Genomic DNA, 19,662 nt, shown 5'->3' with positions numbered 1-19,662 from the left:
TGCATAATATGTAGTGATAGCCTAAAGAAAAAAATTATGCATTAGTATTCAATTTCTATATATCTTTAGTTTTAAATACTATAGATTTATTAAACATTTCATGAAAAAAATGTAGATTATTTTACTCCGGAATTATTCTCTTCAGCCGGAGTTTATATAATAAATGTTATTAAGTTGAATAAAGTTTTAGACATAAATGCGATCTCTTATATAAGAAAAATAGCGCTTTTCATTTTTTTTACTTTACTTAAAATTATATAATTATATCAGACAATAATATAATTTTTGCAATTACATTATTATATTGCAACGTAATCCAATATAAGAATTCTTGTATATGATACACTTTAATTATATAAAATAAACTGCATCAAAATACATATTTTATATATATATTTCTATATATTTATAATATAATATTACACATTTATATATTTATTATACGATATACATATATACGGGTTACATATATTTTAAAATTATAATATCAACATTATTTGACATTATTTAAAACGCGCCTACGACAATAAGAGAACTGGTCTATCATATTGAAAATAATGTGTATTATTATTAGATTATGTATATAGGCATACATGTGTTCTAACGACTTCTCCCTAAAATATTGAAATGTTTGTAGTTCATATTTAAAATCGTGACTTTGGGATAATGTTATTATATGTTCCGAGACGAAATCAGTCACGACTGAGACGCGAAAGTGTACAGGAAATATAAACACTCTCTCTTGTGTGCGATAACGAAAGTTTCAAATTCTTATTAGTGGCCTGTCTTAATTATCAACTCTTTACTGTTCAACGTTACATCAAAGTTCTGTAAAGAAGGAGATATTTTTATTCAATTAAAAGAATGTCTAAGTTTACAATTTCCGCACCAGGCAGAATCGTCTTATGCGGAGAGCATTCGGCAACGTATGGAAAACATTTTGTTGTGACCAGCTTGAATCTTCGTACCAAACTTCAATTCTGGCAACTATCTGATGAGTCACAAATTATTAAGATAGAGTTCTCTAAAATTCATCTACGGTATGATATACCTTTAGAAGAAGTTCGTAGCTTCCTTTCTCAACCTGCAGACGTAAAATCAAATCCAATACGTGTGTTTGATTACGTGAAATCCTTGATCACTTTCAACGGGATGTGGTATACGTTAAGGCAAAGATATAGCTTAAAAATATTTTTTTTCTTGTTATATAAAATCGCTTGCGACGGCAATCTTGACATAAAACCTTTTCGCGTACGCGTGTCCACGGATTTACCTATAGACGCTGGTCTTGGCAGTTCGACATCGTTCGCGGTTTGTCTGGCAGCGTGTTTTCTTCATTGGAAGCATCTACAAAGAGGTGATCAGATTATTGAATTTAATAATGAGTTTTTGGAAAACGTTCAGCGTTACGTTGAACTCTACGAGGAGTTTATGCATAACGTACATGAGTGTGCGACGGCCGATGTCCGAGTTTGTGTATACGGCAATATATTAATAAGTCAACTTACTGACATAAATATTAATATGGCTAGCCGTGATATGATAGAAATGAAGATTTTACTCATCGATTCAAAAATTCGCCAGAGAAAGTTCTATCAAGCGAAACAAATGGCAAAGCTAAAACTTGATTTCCGAAATTCTTCCGAGTTTAATACTGTATTAAATAGATTAGATAATTTAGCAATAACAATGTATAATTGCCTCAATTCAATAAGTAATAACATCGAAAATCCCAATTTGGTTGTACATCTACATTATTACATTTCATTGCAGGTATCTTTTTCGTTTTTATTTAACAATGTTGTTATAAACATATATTATATATTTTAGTCTTGCTGCATTGACAATATTATCCAATACATAATAATTATCTGTTAGAAAATGTACCGTCTTATGACTAACATTTTTCATGTTTTGCAGCGTTGCATTAGACGGACTCAACTATTATTGGAAAAATACAATTTGTCGGATAATGCATTCAATCATATTTTCACAACTGCAAACAATATTGGATTTCCGGGAAAACTTACAGGTTTTGCACCTGGATATGTATACATTGTGTTACCACCGAGCATTACAGAAGAAGCAATTACAAATATTAAGAATTATTTAGAAGAAGGAAATCATTTGATTGTCACACCTACCAGCATCAATTGTGAGGGATTGATAATTGATAATTGATTCTATTAAAATTATTGCGATTATATATAAGTGACTAAATAATGACAAATAACTAAACGTAAAAAAAAGTCAAGATTATCGATTTAATTACGGTGGTATTTTAAGGGAAATATGACGAACAATATACATTTTTGTTCAATATAGTACATATATGTATATATATACATTTTGTTGTCTAAAGATCGCCGTTTTTAATGATGGATCGAATTATGAAATCAAAGGTGAGAATAATCATTAAATTGAATTTTCTTGTAAAATATATCTTGTAAAAATATATTATCTTTTCCGTATTCTATCCCATTTTACTTTAAAAATATAAGCAATTTTTCATCGAGATCGTGCGCTGCAATGAATATACAGAAATCTATTTCAATTTGTAAATTAATTAATATACAGGATGCTTCATAATTTAAATTATATAATGCAATTTGTGAAATGAAAAAAGAATCGAACAATTTTGAATTATATTTTTCTGCAAAGTTTAAGAAAGAGAATGATGAAATAACATTTATTTAATCAGCATTGTTTATTAAATGGACATCGCATGTCTTATAGATGTATGTTTATGTAAAAAATACATACAACTGGTGGAGATGATTTTTATTTAATAATGTTTCCGTAGTTAAGCAACCGGAAACAATATTTCAAAATTTTTTATTTTTTATTATTTAATAATGTTATATAATTGAATTGATAAACACAAATTAAGAAGCACGTTGTTTTCCTGTGATATTTTATCACATGTTTTATCTTTTTTTGAAATATAAAGACTAAATTAAAGTCACACACATGCAATTATTTAAGGTAATAAAATATAATATTTTTGATGTATTTTAGTACTATTGAAAACGAGTGGTATATGAAAAGATTAATTTATTTCGATAAAAGATTAATTTATTTTCATAAACTCTTGAAAGAAATTTACATGTTTTTTTACTTTTAACTTCATTCTTCAACATAATTTGAATAAAGAAGAAAGAGAAATCGCAATAGATATAATAAAATATTTGTTCGATTCAACATACGAATTATTGTATAATATTATTACTTGAAAAAAATGACAGCAAAGTTTTCTTTTCCGTTAATAATGCTTATATGTGTGAATGCTTATATGACTATATTAGTAGGACGTAAAAATTAATTACGACAATTATTTCAATTGGATTTGCACAATAGCTAGAGATTGTCTGAAGAAAAATAATATTTATTTTTATTCATATTTTCTATCTTCAGTTTTTATACTAAAAATTTATCTATTCTTAAAATAATTAAGAGAAAGAGGATAGAATCATTCTACTTCAGCGAAAGTTCGTGATACATTAATTTAATTATTATGTAGAAATAAGCTCTTTCACAAGTGAGATCTGTAAAATAACAAATATTGCATTATATTCATCTTTTATATTAAAATTATATAATTTAATTATATTAAGCAATATAATTTGACATATAGGTACTGCATTTTATGTTATATCTCAATTATGTATCGATCGACGATCAAGTATAATACATTGTGACGTAAAATAATTACAACAATTATTACAATAATATTGAATTAATACAATAGCTAGAGATTGTCTGAAGGAAAAGAATATTTATTTTTATTTCTTTTTTATATCTTCAGTTTTATATACTAAAGATTTATCATAAAATAATTAGAAGATAAAGATAAAATCATTTTGATTTAGTACTCTTAAGCTTGTATATAAATGTACGATAAATATTAATTATGTAATCAAATATATCAAATTATTATATATTTTTTTTTGTTTAAATGAAAAATTATTTATATATATAGTATATATGTATACATACAAAATAAAAAAAAATAAAAAAAATAAAAATATTATATATTCTTTTATATTTAAATGAAACATTATATGTATATGTATATTTTGACGATACATACGCGCATTCATACATATATTTTATACATAAATTTTAAATTAACATTAAACATTTTTGTAAATGACAATAAGATATTTGGTTTATGATATTGAAAATAATATGTAATTCTTAAATTAGAGCATATATTTTAACGATTTCTGATTGTATTGGAAAAGTCTGACATTGTAATTCGTATTTAAAGTCATGACTTTGGGGTAATGTTATTATATGTCATCCGAGACGAAATCAGTCACAACTGAGAGACACGAAAGTGTACATGAAACATAAACACTGTTCCGTATACGATAATAAACGTTTCAAATTTATAAATTATTAGTGACCTTTCTTTTTCTTGACGATATAATAAAGATTTAATAATTAAAAAGACATATATACAGTGCTCTGAAAAAATTAAGATATTAATCTACTGATAAATGAAAACAAGCGCATGTAACAAGAACCAAATAGAATGTAAGTATATTAATTTAAGTACTTGTATACAAATCCCTTTGATAACGTATAACCGACGAGATAGTTTTGTCACATATAACTGACATACATTTCTTACATTTACAGAACGAAAAGAAACGACAAATATAATCTCTAAATCTTTCTCACGTTACGAAAATATAATTTTCATAGTTCTAATAAATATTTGTATAAGAACTATGCAATATTAATTATCAACTCTCTACCATTCAACGTTACACCAGTTCTGTGAAAAAAAGATATTTTATTTTATAAAAGAAAGATGATTAATTTTATAATTTCCGCACCGGGCAGAATCGTCTTATCCGGAGAACATTCGGCGAAGTATGCAAAAAATTTTGTTGTGGCCGGCTTAGATCTTCGTACCAATCTCGAATTTAGCGAACAACCTGATGAGTCAAGAAACATTAAGATAGAGTTTCATAATTTTAATCTACAGAAGGATATACCCTTAGAAGAATTTCTACGCTTCTTTTCTGATGATTTCGGAAATTATCCTTCTCTTTCAATAATTTTGCTCCAATTAGTGAATTCCTTCATCACTTCAAACTGTATGTGTAGGACACGCGAGCAGAGTTTTAGCTTACAACTTTTTTTTTTCTTGCTTTTTACTATCGCTTACGAAGAGAAACTTGACATAAAACCTTTTCGTTTACGCGTGTCCATGGATTTAATACCTATGAACGCTGGTTTTGGCAGTTCGACATCGTTCACGGTTTGTCTGGCAGCGTGTTTTCTTCATTGGAAACGTCTACAGAGTGGGGATCATATTACATTTACAAATCAAGAATTGTTGTTGATTGAGCGTTACACTAAATCCTGTAAAAATATTGTGCAAGGCTATGAGTTTGCATCGATCGACGCCAAAATTTGCGTATACGGCCGAATAGAAAAATGCCAACGTACTTTTACAACGTACAATTACAATACTTATTCTACGGAGACCATAAATTTCATAACAGGAATGAGGATTCTATTGATCGATTCAAATATTCGCCAAAATAAGAAAGAACGAGCGCTACAAATAGCAGAGCTGCCACGTTCACGTCAGGGGTCTATATTAAATAAATTACACAAAATAGCAACAAAAATATGTGATGACCTTAAATGTATTAATAATACCATGGGAAATCCCGAGGCTTACAACAAGTTACAGGTATTTTCATCGTTTTTATTTAACAGTGTTATATTATTTTATTATGTACTATATTCTCTCTTTAGCCTTGCTACATTGACTTTTTTAAAAAAGCAACAGGAAACAATATTTCAAAATTTTTAATTTTTCATCATTTAATAATGCTATATAATTCGTAAACACGAATTACGAAGCACGTTGTATATCTGTAATTTATTAATTTATTATCACATGTTTTACATTTTTTCGAAATATGAAGACTAAATTAAATAAGTTATATACATGCAATTATTTAAATATAATAAAAAATAATATATTTGATATATTTTAGTACTATTAAAAACTAGTATTATAAGTGAAAAGAGTTTGATGTAAAAAGATCCTCTAGTACATAATTATCTGCTAGAAAGTGTACAGTTTTGTAACTAACATTTTTCGTGTTTTGCAGATGGACATTTTGAGGAATCAACAATTATTGAGGACATATAATTTGTCGCATCAGGAATTTGATAGGGTTTGTGCGATTGGAAATGAATTTAATTTGAGAGGAAAACTTACAGGTTTTGAAGGCGGATATGTATACTTTCCGATACCACCAAGAATTACAAGAGAAGAAATCACACATATTACGGAACGCTTCTTGAATGAAGGATTTAATTACAAAATCACCACCATCAATTGTGATGGAGTGAAAATTGATGATTAATTTTATTAAAATTATAGCAATTATATATAAATGATATTAAATAATTGTAAATAGCAGGTAAATGTGTAAAAAAATGAGACAAAATTACTAACTTAATAATTGCATTTTAAAGGAAATAAGAAAAATTATATATTTTTGTTTTATATATATAGCATAAAAATCGCGGTTTCTTAATGATGTCGTATTGAATTATGAAATCAAAAGAGAGAAATCAATGAATTGAATTTTCTTATAAAAATATCGAAAAATATTAGTTTTTTTGTATTCCATCCTATTTTTTATTTATGTAAAATTATAAGCGATGTTGCGCCGAGATCATCCGCTGCAATGAATATACAGAAAGTCTTTTTCGATTTGTAACTTAATTGGTAAACAAGATGCTTTATAATTTTAATTATATAATGCAAGTTATAAATGAAAAATGAATCGAACAGTTTTGAATTATATTTTTCTGCGAATCTTAAAAAAAATTATGAAATAAAATTTATTTAATCAGCATTGTGTTCATTAGATGGATATATTTTTGTTAGCTAAGAGATTAATAGTTTCCATATGTTACCTACTATCTGACACATGGCTTATATAGATGTATGTCTATGTAAAAAATAGAGCTTGAGTGATTTTTATTTAATAATTTTTCTTTTTTTAAAAAAGCAACCGGAAACAATATTTCAAAATTTTTAATTTTTTCTCATTTAATAATGCTATATAATTCATAAACACGAATTATGAAGTACGTTGAATAAGAAGCTATGATTTATTATCACATGGCATTCTACTTTTTTTCGAAATATGAAGATTAAATTAAATAAGTTATATACATGCAATTATCTAAAGTAATAAAAAATAATATTTTTGATATATTTTAGTACTATTAAAAACTAGTGTTATACGTAAAAAGAATAATTCAGTTTGATGTAAAAAGATCCTCTAGTATATAATTATCTGCTAGAAACTGTACAGTTTTGTAACCAACATTTTTCGTGTTTTGCAGATGGACATTTTGAAAAATCAACAATTATTAATAAGAAGATATAATTTGTCGCAGCAGGAATTTGATAGGGTTTGTGAGATTGGAAATGGATTTTATTTGAGAGGAAAACTTACAGATTTTGGAGACGAATATGTATACTTTCCGATAACACCAAGAATTACAAGAGGAGAAATCACACATATTAAGGAAAACTTCTTGAATAAAAGATTCAGTTACAAAATTGCTACCATCAATTGTGATGGAGTGAAAATTGATAATTAATTCTATTAAAATTATAGCAATTATATATAAATGATATTAAATAATGGTAAATAGGTAAATGTAAAAAAGATTAGACAAAATTACTAATTTAATAATTGCATTTTAAGGGAAGTAAGGGAAATAATATATATTTTTGTTTATGTATATATTATGATCTTGGCGCAACAATATCATTACTTATATTTTCGACATCATTGAGAGACCGCGATTTATATGTATAGTAATATATAGTAATATATACATATAATATATACAGTATAGTAATATATACATATATTATTATGCATAAAAATCGCGGTCTCTTAATGATGTTGTATTGAATTCTGAATTTAAAGATGAGAAATCATTGAATATTTTTCTTGTAAAATATTTTGAAAAATATTAATTTTTTTCGTATTCTATCCCATTCTACTTCGAAAATATAAGTGATAATATTGTTGCGCCAAGATCATCCGTTGCAATGAAATATGCAAATTTTTCCGATTTATAATTTAATTGATATACATGATGCTTCATAATTTAAATTATATAATGCAATTTGTGAATGAAAAATGAGTCGAATAATTTTGAATTATATTTTTCTGCGAAGCTTAAAAAAATTATGAAATAATATTTATTTAATCAGCATTGTTCATTAGATGGATATATTTTTGTTAGCTGCGAGATTAATAGTTTCCATATGTTACCTACTATCTGACACATGTCTTATATAGATGTATGTCTATGTAAAATATAGAGCTGGTGAAGTAATTTTTATTTAATAATTTTTCTTTTTTTTTTTAATTGCAACCGGAAACAATATTTCAAAATTTATAATTTTTCATTATTAGTGATGCTATATAATTCATAAATACGAATTATGAAGCACGTTGTATATTTGTTATTTATTATCACATATTCTATTTTTTTGAAATATGAATAAGATTAAATTAAATAAGTTATATACAATTATACAGTTATATGCAATTATATAAGGTAATTAAAAATAATATTTTTGATATATTTTAGTATTATTGAAGTGATATGTAAAAAAATTAATTTATTTTCATATCAAAAGATTAATTTATTTTCATAAACTCTTGAAAGAAATTTACATGATTTTCACTTTTAATTTCATTATTGAACGTAATTTGAATAAAATACTTATTATAAGTAGTATAAATAAAGAAAAAACGAAAATCCTAATAGAGTATTTGTAATAAAGTATTTGTCGACTTAACATACGAATTATTATATTGTTTGAAAAGATGACAGTGCAAAGTTTTTTGTGAAAATGACTATATTACTACGACGTAAAAATCAATTACGACAATTATTTCAATTGGATTTGCACAATAGCTAGAGACTGTGTAAAGGGAAAAGATATTTATTTATATTTCTTTTTTATACCTTCAGTTTTATAGTATATTAAAGATTTATCTATTCATAAAAGAATAATTGAGAAAGAGAAAATCATTCTACTCTCGAATCGAAGTTTGTACTGTATTATGATAATTATAATGTCAAAATAAGCTTTTATAAATGAGATCTGTAAAATAACAAAGATTGCGCTATATTCATTTTTTATGTCAAAATTATATAATTGAATTATATTAAGCAATATAATTTAATATATAAGTACTGCATTTTTTTTATATCTCAATTATGTATCGATTGATGAGAAAGTATATTTTGTAATTATAATATATAATGTATTGCGAAATTGTGACATGTACATATGTATAATATATTGTGTATCAATGCAAATAAAATAATAACAATTTGTCTGATTGTTAATATCAATTAATACAATTTATTATTTTTTTATTTTGTGTAATTATAATTATTGTGTATATTCAGTATTCAAATGTTAATTAAAGTATATCAAACAGCATATCAATAAGTATATTCAAAAAATTTGTTTTTATAATCGATATTTAAGATCATCTCTTTAAAGCTTTTTTATTGTTGAGAAATCAGTCATGACCGAGAGAGACGCGGAATGATATAACACGGAAAAATATAAAATCTGTTTTGTTATAACTAACGTTCTTGAATATTTATTTGTATATTTCTATATATTTACATTATGCATATTTTTTCATATTTTTCTTTTTTTCTATAATATAAAGTTTCAATAGTTAAAATATGTATTATTCAGGCTTGCGTATGGATTGTAGGAAAGAACGAGAACTTAATTGAATTGAAACAGTATTTTTATATATATTGAATAAAACATATTCACACAACGACCAAGCATTTTTATAAATATAAATTTGATAACATATTAATGATGAATTATTTTTACCACACATAAACGACGTTACGCATCATCGACTTATATGAAACGAAAAGAATCAATAAATATTATGCATAACACTTATTTGTGTTATGCATAAATATATTTTCTGAGTTTTAATTAATATTTGTAAGAGCTACGGCAACACAGATTGTTTACAATTTACTGTTCAATGTTACGTCGATCTTTTTATCGTACAAAGATTTTTATTCATAAAAGGGATGAATAAATTCAAGGTTTTTGCACCAGGCAGAATGATCTTATACGGGGATTACATGATGATGTATGGAAAATAAAAATTTGTTGTGGCGGCTAGCTCACAATAAATTTTTGTATCACATTCAAATTCCGCAAACTACCTGATGAGCCAAAAAAAAACGTTATAAGGACAGAGTTCCCTGATGTCGATGTAATGTTAAAAATTTAATATTAAATGTATCTTTGGAGGTAATTGTTAATTTTTTATTTACTCAGAACTTTCAGTACATGGTTTTACATCATATCTGGTTTTTTAAGCTTTTGCAATACTTGGGGCGCATCCAGTTAACCGAGTGTACGAAAATAAGATAGAGAGAGAGAGAGAGAGAGAGAGAGAGAGAGCATGCTTTCTGCATTGAGAACGTCTACGGAGAGGAAATCTTATTGTATTTAATTCCTTTTATTAATTTCCTTTAACGAATTTCTTTCATTATATTGTGCATAAAAGTATTAAGGTAAAATCATTGGAAAATGAATATTTTACGAGATATTATTCTATATGGTTTATGTTAAATTATGTTAAACTAAAGTATAAAATATCTCGTAAACTATATATATATTCACTTTTTGACCATCTTATCCTTATAACTTTTTATAGTGAATATTGCGAGGAATCGATTTATATAAAAAATTGAGGTAGCTTCATTTAAATAAATATAAATAATCTTTAAATGACCTTGAAAATCGCCTGTTAAGAAAATGTCAGTAGTGCCAACTTCTTTCCCCCTCAAAATCCTACAACTTTTATTTAAAACATTTTTCTCTAGAAACAATATTTTTGGAGATAAAAATTCGTAATATATTGTGAAACGGTATATATTATACGGGGTGATTTATTTTAATTTTAACAGACAAAATATTTGGAATCACAGAGAAAAATATATAGCTGTTAATTGCAAATTACTTTTTCTTAAAAACAACTATGCATTTTTTTTACACCAATTGATTCCTCCTATTATTTTTGCATAAAAGTATTAAGATAAAATCATCGAAAAATGAATGAAATATTTTACAAAATATTTCATATAATATTGTTATGTAAAATTATATCGAATTAAAGTATAAAATATCTCGCAAACGATTCACTTTATAGCCATTCTACTTTCATAACTTTTTATATACGTAATATTAAGGGAAATTGATTTATATAAAAAATTAGTTTTATTTAAAAAAGTTTTATTTAAAAAAGGTTAATTAATAAAAAAGGTATTTAAAAAAAGGTTAACTTTTAATCGATCTTAAAAACGGCCCAAGGGCAATTTTAGATCATTATGGCAGATTCCTGGGATCATTTGAAGACGATTTTTCCTTAGCAAAAATGACGAGGCATCAATAACTTTCGAGTTATAAGAGATTGAAAATAAAGGGTAAATTTTCACAAACTAACTTTGTGGAAATAAAATATTAACAAATCACATTCTTCAATTAATTTCAAGAAGAGTTTACTTTAATAAAATTTTAATTCAAGGCTTATTATTAGTTACAAAGATACATGATGACAAAAATTGGGAACATGCAAAAATTGATGGCCTCCCTTGACATTTTCGCTGAGGAAAAATCGTCTCCAAATGATTCCAGGAATCTGCCATTAGCAGGTATACCACTAATTCTGGGACACCCTGTATATACAAAGTATATAAAATACTCATACTATTACTATCTTTTTTCAATATCCCTATTTAGTCAGCATTCGGCGAATCTGCCCTCTTCAGCAGACATAGTTAATTCCCATGAGCCACCCTACTTTACTCATTTCCATCTATTTTTCTGAACTACACATATACCCCCTTTCTCCCTTTTCTTTCCTCTTTCCTTTAAAACTTCTTTTCCGAGCTCTTTCTGAACTCCCTCTGAGTCATCTCTCTTTTTCCGCGGATTTTCCCATCACGCACACTCCCATCTACTGGAAGAATGTGTTTTTTCTTCCCTATGTTTTGTATTTACTGGAAGAATGTGTTTTTTCTTCCCTATTTTTCTCTCTCTTTGTGCCCTTCTCTTTCTATTCGCTTTCTGAATCAACCGGTCTAGGGCACTTCCGATGAATCAGCGTCGTCCTCCATATAGTCTTGTCAGGAGGATTCTTTCGACCCGCAAGGGAGGATCCCCTCCCGGATAGGGAGGAATTAAGGAAAGACTCCTTTGAGGAATCACGCTTTGCAGTGGCTTGCCGGTCGGCTACCTACCGGAGAAAATAATCTAGTTTACAGAGGGCGATTCTTCTCGATTTGAACAAAGTCGAGATTCGTCAGTGGAAAATAGCATTCTTAGTCTTTTCTCTTGTATTTTAAATATAAAAATCGGCCGCCTCTCTTGGATGCCTCCTCGATGCAATCTAACCAAAGCAGGCTTATTTTTACATGTTAAAAAATTATTTGTGATAATAACACTAGTTATATAACATAATTTATAAAAAAAAATTGTTTTTTTCTTATTTTAAAGCAAACAAGGTGTTTCTTATAGATTTTATAATGCTGAAAACGCCGCAAGCCAATTTTTACCAGCACGTCAAGTTTCCGAAATAATTGAGATTTAAATATAAAAAATAACTTTTTTGCGATATTTGAGATTTTCTTGTGAGGTTAACATTATCTGGAAATTCTGATCAGATGTCATAAATGTATTTGTATGTCATGAATGTATTTGTATGTCATGAAACACTTTGTCTGGTTTAAAATAATTTTTGGCTATAAACTAGTGTAATTATACAGAAAAATTTCTGTTTTGTTCACGAAGTTTTCAACGAATGTCGCAAAAGTATTTTATCGTCGTTAAAATATTTATTATGCTGCCGCTATTATTTTGTGGTCTCTATTTAAAAATTAAATTGACTGCGCAGCGCTACATATTATATATATATATATAGGATAAATGCAAACGAATGGATGCAACGTTCGTTTCGCGCTCAATTATTAAAATTGAAATTGTATCTACATGCAATAAAAATGCGTAATCAATGATGGATTGCATATTTAACGAGCGTGATATATAGATGTCTGTGTATTAAACCCATCTATTTTTCCAAATAATATCTCAATATTCGTCAAGATATTTTTTTCCAATTTTATACATACATCGCACAAATAAAAATAATGTATCTAATAATAATCTAAAATCTAAATATATTTAACAGTAAATAATATCAAGATAAAATTTGCCAAACTTTATTGAATTTAATATTATTATTTTATGCAAAGAATCAAATAACTTTTTGAATATCGAAACAATAATTTTAGTAACCAACGTGACTATCTATATATTATATATACACTGAAATTGACATAAAAATCAGCAGGCCGATTTTCTTCTGTGTGACATAAGACATTAACCTAAAGTAGAACCTTCTTTACGCAGAAGAACGTTGACTTATGGCTGAGAAGGATGTAAAAAAGACGCCTAAAGCCGAAAATGAAGCTGAATTAGAATCTGAGACGCGGCAAAGGTTACATTTTTCGTATTATTTTAAAATTTCTAATGAAATTTGTTGCAAATTACCATAAAAATAGTTACTTCTGACATTTTAACCTGACTCTCTTTCCTCTTCAGAAATTCTATTAATGTTTTTAAATAATATAACGTTTGCAAAACGAAAATTAAATGTACAATGAAAAAGAAAAAAAAGCATTCTTTTGTTTTAATACATATCTCGGTTTCTTTTACCTTTAAAGTGAAAAGTGTAAAATAACTTGTACATATATATATATAAATATATATATATATATAAATATATATATATATATATATATATATATATATATAGTGAATATTATTTTATACTTAATATATTCTCGTTATCTTTATAAGAGAGAAAATCAATAGTCGGGCACAAGAGAATAAAATTTAGATGAAAAAAGATTTTTTAAAGTTATAAAATAGGATACATTATTGTTATAGTTATGTTAGCAGAAAATAATTTTGCGTATATTACAATGAAAAATAATTTATACATAAAAGTGATTTATAAAATTGCGAGAGAACTTTAATATATAATTTTAAATCTACAGAAGAGTAACTTTGAGAAATAAAACTTTTTTGCAGAATCGAAGCTCCTTTACTGCAATTAACTTTTATGAAACGAACCAATCTTTTCCTCAAGTTATACTGGCGAGTCATTTTTGCTGTCTGTTGGGCCCTGTTTTTGTTACCTTTCATCGTAATATATGATTATCCGGTGAGCATCTTTTTATTATTTTACACTTTGTAAATCATAAGATTTAAAATTTACAACTCACACATTTATAAAAAGAAAAATGTTTTTAAATGTAATTTCGATTGGACACTATCTTTTTGAACTTTTATACATTTAAATATATATTATTATATTATATTATTATAATATGTATATATCAAAATAATTCATAATAATATTATTATTATACATAATATTATAGTATTATATATTATATATATATTTTTTATATTAAAATTTTATACTATTATATATTATATAAAATACTTATTATTAATACTAATAGTATTAATAGTATACTAATAGTATTATTATAATTATTCCGTAGTAAAAAGTTACAGTTAATAATTTAATTCAATTTAACGTTAAAATAATATTTTATTTTGTGTTATTCTAAAATATATATATTTTTTTTTTATTAGAGATACCATTATATATTCTTATATCAGAAAAACTATTACTCTTATCAGATTATTTCTAGGATATTATTAATAACACTAGTTTACAGCCAAAAATTATTTTAAATCAGACAAAATGTTTCTCATAGATTTTTGGATGTTGAAAATTATAAATAATTTTTTTCCAAAAAATTTTTTTTACTCAGGAGCATCTTCATATGAATAGTTCTCAGCTTTAATCTTTCATAACATGGCTAAAAAATAAGATATTGGAATTTTAAAAAATGCATTTTATAGAGGATGAACAATACATTCATGACATCTAATCAGAATTTCCAGATAACGTTAATCTTTTTCACAAAAAAATTTCAAATATCGCAAAAAATGTCATTTTTTGCATATTAAACCTGAATTATTTCAAAAACCTGACTTGCTGATGAAAGTTGGCTTGCGGCATCGTTTTCAGCATCCAAAAATCTATAAGAAACACCTCGTCTGCTTTAAAATAAAAAAAAATAATATTTGTTTGTAAACTAGTGTAATTGGAAACCCAACTTTTTCTATTTTTATCTCTCTTTTTCTCTCTCTCATCTCGCATTATCCGCCTGGTAAACGCAGGAAGTCAGATGCGCGTACATCGTGTTACTAGTGGCCGGCTACTGGGTGACGGAGTGCCTGCCGATAGCGATAACGTCGCTAATCCCGGTGGTGCTGTTTCCGGTGTTCGGCATCCTCAGTACCCAGGAAACGTGCGCCTGTTACATGAACGACACCATCATGGTGTTCATCGGCGGCCTGGTGCTCGCCATCGCCACCGAGCACTGTAATCTCCATCTGCGAATTGCTCTGATCGTGATGAGGACCCTCGGTTGCAGTCACACGAAATTGCTCGGCGGCCTCTGCACCGTAACCACCTTCGTATCCATGTGGATCGCGAATGCGGCGGCCACCGCCATGATGGTGCCCATCGTCTTTGCCGTTCTTCGCGAATTGGAGAGGGTCGGTGAACTATGAGAAAAGAGCGTTATAGTAAATTGCCGCGTTCCATTCCATTCCAGATAGCACCATGTTCAGAATCGGCGCATAAGACATCTTTAAAATATTTTTAAGATGTTTTTGGATATCATAAGACTTCAGATGTCTTAAAGATTTCTTAAAGATGTCTTATGCTCCAATTTTGGACATGGTGCTGTCTGGGATTAGATCGATTACACTGGTCAACAGAAAAAAACTTTTGTTTAGTTGCCAAGGATGTTTGAACGAATTTAAGGTATTTTGGGGATACTGAATCCAAAAATGACAACAGTTTTGCTAAATTGGCTCTAGTTTTTGAGATAATGGATACTCAAATTACGATTTTATCCCAATACGACTTGTAGCTGCTGATATATGCAGTAGGATTTGATCTGTCTTTTTATTCTTTAACATTGTTTTTGTACGTGATCTTGATGGACCTATATAAAAGAAAATCATACAAACAGCATTTTTTATGCATTAATTGTGATTATCTAAATCAGCTTACTTTGTTTTTATGTTATTTTACTGAATGCAACGTCATTAAGTATTTCATATATCATACTTTTGTATGATTTGAAACAGTTTCTATATGATTTGAGAATAGACTACGCCTGACCATTACATTTTTTGCATTTTTTGTTTTTTATGAAACATTATCTAAAAAATTAGAGCCAATCTAGAAAAATCAATGCTATATTCGGAATCAGCGACACAAAGTTATCCTAAAATCGATATAATATAATTGGCAATAAAATCATTGTTGACCAGTGTTATCGTCAGACGGAAAAGAACGTTCCCTCGCGTTTCAAAGTTCGAACTCTTTAATGTTCTTATTGTTAGTTACATCTTCCGATTCTTCCATTTGCGTTTTCGCTTTAATCGTTACAATTCTTCAAATAATATATTTTTCTCGGTTGTTCATGTAATTATTTATAGCGTCAATTGAAGTTTTTTTCGATCTATCATATAATTAAATTATTTTTTTTTTATTTAATTAAAACCTGAAATTATATATTGTGTATATATACAGCAAGGGCTCGGAAAAGTGTTCGATATAAAGGAGGATCCGCAAGATCCAGAAGCTGAACCGTGAGTATTAAATATTACAATTTTTATACATTTTTGTAAGAAACACTTTATATTAAAACCATATACACACACATATGTATATAAAGTGTTTGGTAATAATCGCATCACTTCTTGTTTGCAGAGCGTTAAATCGAGTACCCTCTATCGTTAAGTATAAGCCCGCGGCGACAAAAAGCAGTCCAAAGTTACACGGTTATTAGACGCGCAAGGTTTCAACATTACGCGTTGTTTGTACATAGTTATTGCCATTTGTAGAACGCTCCTCCCACGCTTCCCTTCCAATACTTCGCCGCGTAGCAACCGCGCATAGTACTCACACGGATTGGCCGATCCTTTTTTAATTAATTTCTCATTAATTATCGCAAAGATCGCAAAACTATAGAGGACTTTTTTACTCGGTTTGACCCCCTCTACCTGCATATTTATAAGAATTTAATTTATGACATTAAATTAAATTCTTAGTAATTTTCGGATACTTTAGTAAAACGATTTTTTTTCCTTAGAGATGTAAGACCGACGAAAGTGACGAAAGCTTATTTGTTCGCGGCGGCGTACGCTTCGTCCTTCGGAGGTACTGGAGCACTCGTCGGTACCCCGACGAATCTCGCCTTCAAGGGTATTTATGAATACAACTTTCCCGACGCCGACCCCATTACCTTCGGTGCCTGGATGGCTGCTTCGATCCCGCAAATGGCCGCGAATTCGTTTCTATTGTGGCTGTATTTACGAATCGCTTTTCTGGGATATCTAAGACCGCGCAGCAAGGACGCCGAAATGGCGACGATCGGCGCAGAAGGCGAGGCGATCGCGAATCGGGTACGACAATAAAAGTCTTTTCTCTTGATTTTTTTCGATTAATTGAATAAGTAACGAAATAATTAACAATTAGCGAAATACTTCTCTCTTTCAAGGAATTTCTCTATTTATTTGAATAACAAGATTGAATAATACGATTAAATATAAGTTATTTGATAGATACTGAAAGGATATTTTTACAATTAGTAGCAAAGTTTAATTCAATTTAATATTTAATATTTAATATTTTTACATAACGAGAGTTGGAATATGTAATTAATGTTAGACAGGTTCGCTCTTATTTAGAAGTTTACGTTATCTGCGAACCGTTAAAGAAATATATTGTTGTAGGTAATAAATCAAAATCTTAAGAACTTAGGACCTATGACTTTTCACGAGATCTCCGTCGCAACAGTCTTCATGGGATGTATATTCTTATGGGTATTCAGAGCTCCAGGATTCGTTCGCGGATGGTCTGAAGTTCTGACGGATATGTGAGTTTAAATTTAATTGTTTTTTATTAAACAAAGGTTTTCATTGAAAAATAATTATACTACACGAGGATCTATCATAGGCATTTAGGAGACTCAATGCCCGCGATCTTGGTGTGCGTGCTGATGTTCTTCATCCCAAAGGACCCTATCTTCGTGCGCTTTTGGAGCAAGGACCGTAAGGGTCTCTATAACCCATGATTACCGAAGCCAGTACGGACTTGCGATTTGAGTAGCAAGTTACGTTATTAAGACCCTTTCTTGCAAAAGGTAAGCGAATAGTAACTTGTTACTCGATTCGCCTTCCCGTTAGCTTCGGGCGTGTCTCGCATCTGTGATCGCGAAATCTCGTACGACATAGCTTCCAGACGGCCGAGAAGATCGTCCGAGGGTCTGATCACATGGGAGGTCATTCATACAAAAATGCCATGGAGACTGGTGTTTCTGTTGGGCAGCGGCTTTGCCGTCTCGAAAGGTAGCAGCGTCTCCGGACTCGCCATGAAAGTAGGATTCGCTCTAGTGCCTCTGAAAGAACTACCTCCCGTGCTGATGTTAGCCGTCGTCCTTTCCTTCGTCGGTACTATGACAGAGTTCACTTCGAACGTCGGCACGGCCAACATACTTCTACCCGTCGTCGCTCACATGGTGAGAGTTCATGCAAATATATTTTGTTTTACATTGATATTTTTTAGGGAGAGGTCCAAGTGGACACAGAGCGATTAGATATAATCAATCATCGATCGATGCCTAAGGTGACTAGCACGATTGACCAATCAAAAAGTCCTCATTGATTGATTGACCAATAAACAATGGGTTTGTTCTTTATAGTTGAACTAGTTGCACTAGTTCACTTTCTTCTCTTTCTTTCCAACACTTAAATATATATCTGTTTCATTTTCAGTGAACACTAGTACAGAACGAACAAACTCAAAGTGTCCAATTGGGCATCTATAGTTTTTATCATTTATTCTGAGACCAGCTATAAAGAGCAAACCCAAAGTGTCCAATTATCATTTTATCATTTATTCTGAGGTCGACAGAATAATGTTTAAAGATTATAACATTTATTTTAAATCTCCACTTTTTCTGATTTCGTTTCCTACGTTTCCCTCCTCGAAGTGCGTGGCGATGAGAATACATCCGTTGTATCTGATGGTGCCGGTGACCCTGATGTGCTCGTACGCGTTCAGAATGCCGGTAGCCACGCCACCAAATGCAATCATCACCGTCGCGGGTCACCTGCAAACTCGAATGCTAATAGCGGCCGGATGCGTCCCCGCAATATACAGTTTGATAGTACAAGTTATCCTGTTTCCCACTTGGGGAGCATTCATCTACGGTATCGGGGAATTTCCGGATTGGGCGAAGCAGTACGATAACGACCAAAAGCCATAAGCTAGCTTTCGCCACTCGTTTTGCTAATGACCTTCGCTTATTACAACGATAATCTAACTCTAACTGTAAAGAGTACATTTATCTGTTATTTTATCAAGTTAA

At 29.0% G+C, this 19,662-nt stretch overlaps 3 protein-coding genes across 5 annotated transcripts; all 3 read left to right on the top strand.

Moving 5' to 3' along the window:
- Positions 1 to 716: 716 nt before the first annotated feature.
- On the top strand, positions 717 to 2,207 carry LOC145946146 (uncharacterized). Its single transcript, XM_083055624.1, has 2 exons — positions 717 to 1,773; positions 1,921 to 2,207. Exons 1-2 carry the CDS (start codon positions 865 to 867, stop codon positions 2,179 to 2,181), a joined length of 1,170 nt encoding a protein of 389 aa, XP_082911750.1. The 5' UTR covers positions 717 to 864; the 3' UTR covers positions 2,182 to 2,207.
- A 2,175-nt stretch (positions 2,208 to 4,382) lies between these two features.
- LOC145946038 (uncharacterized) lies at positions 4,383 to 7,808 on the top strand. 3 transcript variants are annotated; one of them, XM_083055418.1, is made up of 5 exons: positions 4,383 to 4,539; positions 4,645 to 4,881; positions 5,257 to 5,713; positions 6,141 to 6,455; positions 7,393 to 7,808. In XM_083055418.1, exons 2-4 carry the CDS (start codon positions 4,820 to 4,822, stop codon positions 6,396 to 6,398), a joined length of 777 nt encoding a protein of 258 aa, XP_082911544.1. In that variant the 5' UTR covers positions 4,383 to 4,539; positions 4,645 to 4,819; the 3' UTR covers positions 6,399 to 6,455; positions 7,393 to 7,808. The 3 variants fall into 3 exon arrangements, with proteins under 3 accessions (XP_082911544.1, XP_082911542.1, XP_082911543.1); XM_083055416.1 differs by having other exon boundaries at positions 4,645 to 5,713; XM_083055417.1 differs by lacking the exon at positions 7,393 to 7,808 and having other exon boundaries at positions 4,645 to 5,713; positions 6,141 to 6,824.
- A 5,746-nt stretch (positions 7,809 to 13,554) lies between these two features.
- On the top strand, positions 13,555 to 19,560 carry LOC145946232 (protein I'm not dead yet-like). The gene is made up of 9 exons (XM_083055758.1): positions 13,555 to 13,628; positions 14,225 to 14,357; positions 15,392 to 15,772; positions 16,821 to 16,879; positions 17,383 to 17,695; positions 18,026 to 18,168; positions 18,249 to 18,343; positions 18,527 to 18,810; positions 19,285 to 19,560. The coding sequence occupies exons 1-9, from the start codon at positions 13,555 to 13,557 to the stop codon at positions 19,558 to 19,560; spliced, it is 1,758 nt and encodes a 585-aa protein (XP_082911884.1).
- Positions 19,561 to 19,662: the final 102 nt, after the last annotated feature.

Source organism: Prenolepis imparis, unplaced genomic scaffold (genome assembly GCF_030444845.1).
Source record: "Prenolepis imparis isolate NDT839.2.m4 unplaced genomic scaffold, iyPreImpa1.0 SCAF_15, whole genome shotgun sequence".
NCBI lineage: Eukaryota > Metazoa > Arthropoda > Insecta > Hymenoptera > Formicidae > Prenolepis > Prenolepis imparis.
The sequence above is the reverse complement of the archived record's forward strand: the minus strand, read 5'-3'. Positions and strand labels throughout refer to the sequence as shown.

Excerpts from the sequence above, each read along its gene's own strand:
- LOC145946146 (XM_083055624.1), top strand. The coding sequence starts at position 865 with ATGTCTAAGTTTACAATTTCCGCACCAGGCAGAATCGTCTTATGCGGA. Across the intron at positions 1,774-1,920 it reads ATTATTACATTTCATTGCAG|CGTTGCATTAGACGGACTCA; the intron begins GTATCTTTTTCG and ends CATGTTTTGCAG.
- LOC145946038 (XM_083055416.1), top strand. The coding sequence starts at position 4,820 with ATGATTAATTTTATAATTTCCGCACCGGGCAGAATCGTCTTATCCGGA. Across the intron at positions 5,714-6,140 it reads AGGCTTACAACAAGTTACAG|ATGGACATTTTGAGGAATCA; the intron begins GTATTTTCATCG and ends CGTGTTTTGCAG.
- LOC145946232 (XM_083055758.1), top strand. The coding sequence starts at position 13,555 with ATGGCTGAGAAGGATGTAAAAAAGACGCCTAAAGCCGAAAATGAAGCT. Across the intron at positions 16,880-17,382 it reads CAAGATCCAGAAGCTGAACC|AGATGTAAGACCGACGAAAG; the intron begins GTGAGTATTAAA and ends TTTTTTCCTTAG. Across the intron at positions 18,811-19,284 it reads TACCCGTCGTCGCTCACATG|TGCGTGGCGATGAGAATACA; the intron begins GTGAGAGTTCAT and ends CCCTCCTCGAAG.